The sequence below is a fragment of the Anopheles cruzii genome, unplaced genomic scaffold (assembly GCF_943734635.1).
Source record: "Anopheles cruzii unplaced genomic scaffold, idAnoCruzAS_RS32_06 scaffold00358_ctg1, whole genome shotgun sequence".
In the NCBI taxonomy this organism is placed as follows: Eukaryota; Metazoa; Arthropoda; class Insecta; order Diptera; family Culicidae; genus Anopheles; species Anopheles cruzii.
In genome coordinates this window covers 1-3,539 of record NW_026453970.1, presented here as the reverse complement: position 1 = coordinate 3,539, position 3,539 = coordinate 1, and the positions used below count along the sequence as shown (strand labels likewise).

Here is a 3,539-nt window from a genome sequence, read left to right as displayed (position 1 = left end):
TTTCAGATTTTACGACTCTGTCCTACGCACGCACGAATGCAAATCCTGTTGTCCGGCCGCAAGCCATTCGGCTTAGGCAGTAATTGGCGGGCCACTCTGTAGGTCCAACCGTGCGGAATGCAACGCCGGGGGCCGGGGTGCGTGGTAGCACCTCAGAAATAATTGTCCCCACGCACCGGGGTAATTGGTTGTTGGTTTAGGGCGCAGGTGCTTCGAACTAGACGGCATTCTCCTGTCGGCAGCGCCACCTGGTGGTGGCAGCTGCTAAGTGGGTTGCGTGGGGGTCCATTTGTAGGTTTGTTAGTTTTGTGTGTCAGAGCTGTGTGATTTATTGATCTTTTAATTCCTTTCCACCAGACTGACCCTGCTCGCCGCGTTGACCTTAGCGCCCGAGGCAACCGAGGGACGGTTCGCGCGACGCTTTCCGTCCGATTTCCGGTTCGGTGTGGGTACGTCCGCGTACCAGATCGAGGGCGGCTGGAATGCGAGTGGCAAAGGCGAATCGATCTGGGACCGTATGACCCACCAGCATCCGGAAAAAATTGCCGACCGCAGCAGTGGCGACGTCAGCTCGGACAGCTATCACAATGTAAGTGTCTGGTCGATTAATAACAGTGCCCCGGGGATAGTCGCGGTGCGTCAGTTTTGTGCAATTATTAGTTCAATCAAACTATGTCCCCCCGGGTGGCCGCCCGGTGATTAACGTTCATTAACGGGGCTCCAGGGTGGTGTATTGATTTATGCGGCCCATTGTTGACATTGGGTCAATTAAAATATTTCCAATCCATGGATTGAATCTATAAGTTAGTGTAGAGTCTTGAGCGTACTAACTTGTTATTCCCCTTTTTTGGGCCGCCAGTGGCGAAGAGATGTCCAGATGGTGCGCGAGCTGGGTGTGGACGTTTATCGGTTCTCCCTGTCCTGGCCACGCATCATGCCGACCGGGTTCGTGAACAGTGTCAGCAAGGTCGGAATCCGGTACTACAGCAACTTAATCGACGAGCTGCTGCGGCACAACATCACCCCGATGGTGACGTTGTACCACTGGGACTTGCCACACCGCTTCCAGGAGCTCGGTGGCTGGACTAACCCGGAGCTGATCGAGTACTTCCGGGACTACGCGAAGGTGGCGTTCGAGCAGTTCGGCGATCGGGTGAAGATCTGGACGACGATCAACGAACCGTGGCACGTGTGCGAACACGGTTACGGCGTAGACTTTATGGCGCCCGCCATCGACTACCCGGGCATCGCTTCATATCTGTGCGGCCACAATCTCCTGAAGGCGCACGCCGAAACGGTACACATGTACCGACGCATTTTCCAGCCCAAACAGCAGGGCAAGATTGGGATCACGCTCGACACCTCGTGGCCGGAGCCGGCCTCCAACTCGGACGAGGATCGTGCGGCGTCAGAAATGGCGGCCCAATTTTACGTAAGTTGCGTGCTACATTCTCACCGATCACTGTAACGGCTTCTAACGGCCCCTTGATTCCTGCAGCTTGGTTGGTTCGGACATCCCATCTTTTCGGCCACCGGAAACTACCCGCAGCTGATGATCGATCGAATCGGGGCGATGAGCCGACAGCAGGGCTTCGTCAGGTCGCGGCTTCCCACCTTCACGCCGGACGAGATCGAGCGCATCAAGGGCACGGCGGACTTCTTCGGCATCAACTCGTACACCAGCATCTTGGTGCGCAAGAATGATCGCAACAATTCGGCCAACTACCCGGTGCCGTCGTTCAACCACGACATGGGCGTGGTGGAGTCGGCCGATCCGGACTGGCCCTCCAGTGGCTCCGTCTGGTTGCACGTAAGTAGCGGGCAATGTGTCACCGTTTGACAGTTGTTGGCCATGGACGTGGCGTCGCGCACAGTTGAAGATTGATGACCGTTCGTTAGTGGCGAGCCAGTAACGCATTGTCTGCAACTCTCGTGCCTGGCCTTGAACGTGTTGCATTCCATCGTTGCACTCTATCGCACCGTTCGCGGCATCTATCAAACACGCTTTGGTCCCGCGTCTTTTCGCAGGTGGTACCGTCCGGAATGTCCAAGCTGCTGAACTGGATCCGTCGGGAGTACGGCAACCCGGTGGTATACGTTACCGAAAACGGGGTGAGCGATCGTGGGGGTACTAATGATCTGGGCCGTATCGATTACTTCAACTCGTACCTCGAGGCCGTGCTCGATGCGTTGGAGGATGGCTGCAAGGTGGAAATGTACATCGCGTGGAGCCTCATGGATAGCTACGAGTGGAAGGCGGGCTATACGTGAGTGAGACCCTCGGAGACACGCGAGTGTGGGCTGCAACAATGTCGCAATACTAATGTGTCTCTCTCTGTCTCGGTAGTGAAAAGTTCGGACTGTATCACGTGGACTTCAGTAGCCCAAATCGAACCCGCACACCGAAGGCGTCGGCCAAAGTGTACGCCAACATTGTCCGGACGCATCAGATCGATTGGAGCTTCCGGCCGAGCCCAGAGGTGATGATCCTGCCCCCGTCGCCGTACCAATCCGGTGGCGAGCGGCTGAGCATACGGGTGCCGGTAATCTGTCTGCTGGTGGCCTCCATCGCTGCACTAGTCAAAGCCCTGCTCTGCTGATGCTCAACCGCGCCCCGATAACGGGAGTCCCGATACGCCTTTGCCGTCCTACCTGTAAGAGATTTATTTATAAATGCTCCCCCGCCCCGAATGGGGGAGCTTGTCCACTGTGTGTGAGATAGGCTAGATAGGCTTAGATCTAGATTCGTGTCGTTCGTCTTGACAAACGCCATCAATAAAAAAAAATCATGAAAGTATTACAGCAACCGAAGCCCAATTGTCGAGATATGAATTTTTATTTTCTCATTGGTGTTATTGAAATTAAAACTCAACGCCTTGCCACTCGGACTAGATAACCTATCGCGGTGGCGTACAAGTGTGCAGTCTGTTGAATATTGATGACTTGTTGATGTGAATATTAAGCGCATCTGCGCGTACGTGGGCTTGATTGAGGCGTTTGATAAGCATCGTTGAAGCCTGTCTTTGGAGCAGTGTGAGAGAGGACCATGTCTATAAAACCATAGCCAACCGGGCAGTGTCGAGTCGAGCAAGAGCGTCGTCGGTACATGCAGATCGGATCGGGCCAAAGTGCAGGGATGAAAGAAATCTACGCTACGATCCTGGTGTGGGTAGCCGATTAGTACTGGGGAGGGACAGCCAGTTAACGTAGTGCATGCTAAACAGTGGTGAGTGTGCTTTCTTCTCCTTTAGGGCTTCGGTCATTCTAGTGGTCCAAGGTGGCCGACAGTTTCCAGCACACTTTCGGTTCGGTGTCGCTACGTCCTCGTACCAGATTGAGGGAGGATGGAACGAGGATGGTAAGGGCGAGTCGATCTGGGATCGGTTGACGCACGAGAAGCCTCACAAAATAGCCGATGGCTCCAACGGGGACATAGCCTGCGATAGCTACCATCAGGTGAGTGGTACGAGGATAATTCCAGACAGCTGTCTGTTCGGTATATTGTATACTATCGCCGTTACTATTTGAATTTGACGTAC

At 54.5% G+C, this 3,539-nt stretch overlaps 1 protein-coding gene across 1 annotated transcript; it reads left to right on the top strand.

Annotated features, from left to right (window-relative positions):
* Nucleotides 1-260: 260 nt before the first annotated feature.
* On the top strand, nt 261-2,799 carry LOC128276039 (myrosinase 1-like). Its single transcript, XM_053014510.1, has 6 exons — nt 261-291; nt 358-589; nt 860-1,432; nt 1,499-1,810; nt 2,029-2,267; nt 2,348-2,799. Exons 2-6 carry the CDS (start codon nt 518-520, stop codon nt 2,598-2,600), a joined length of 1,449 nt encoding a protein of 482 aa, XP_052870470.1. The 5' UTR covers nt 261-291; nt 358-517; the 3' UTR covers nt 2,601-2,799.
* Nucleotides 2,800-3,539: the final 740 nt, after the last annotated feature.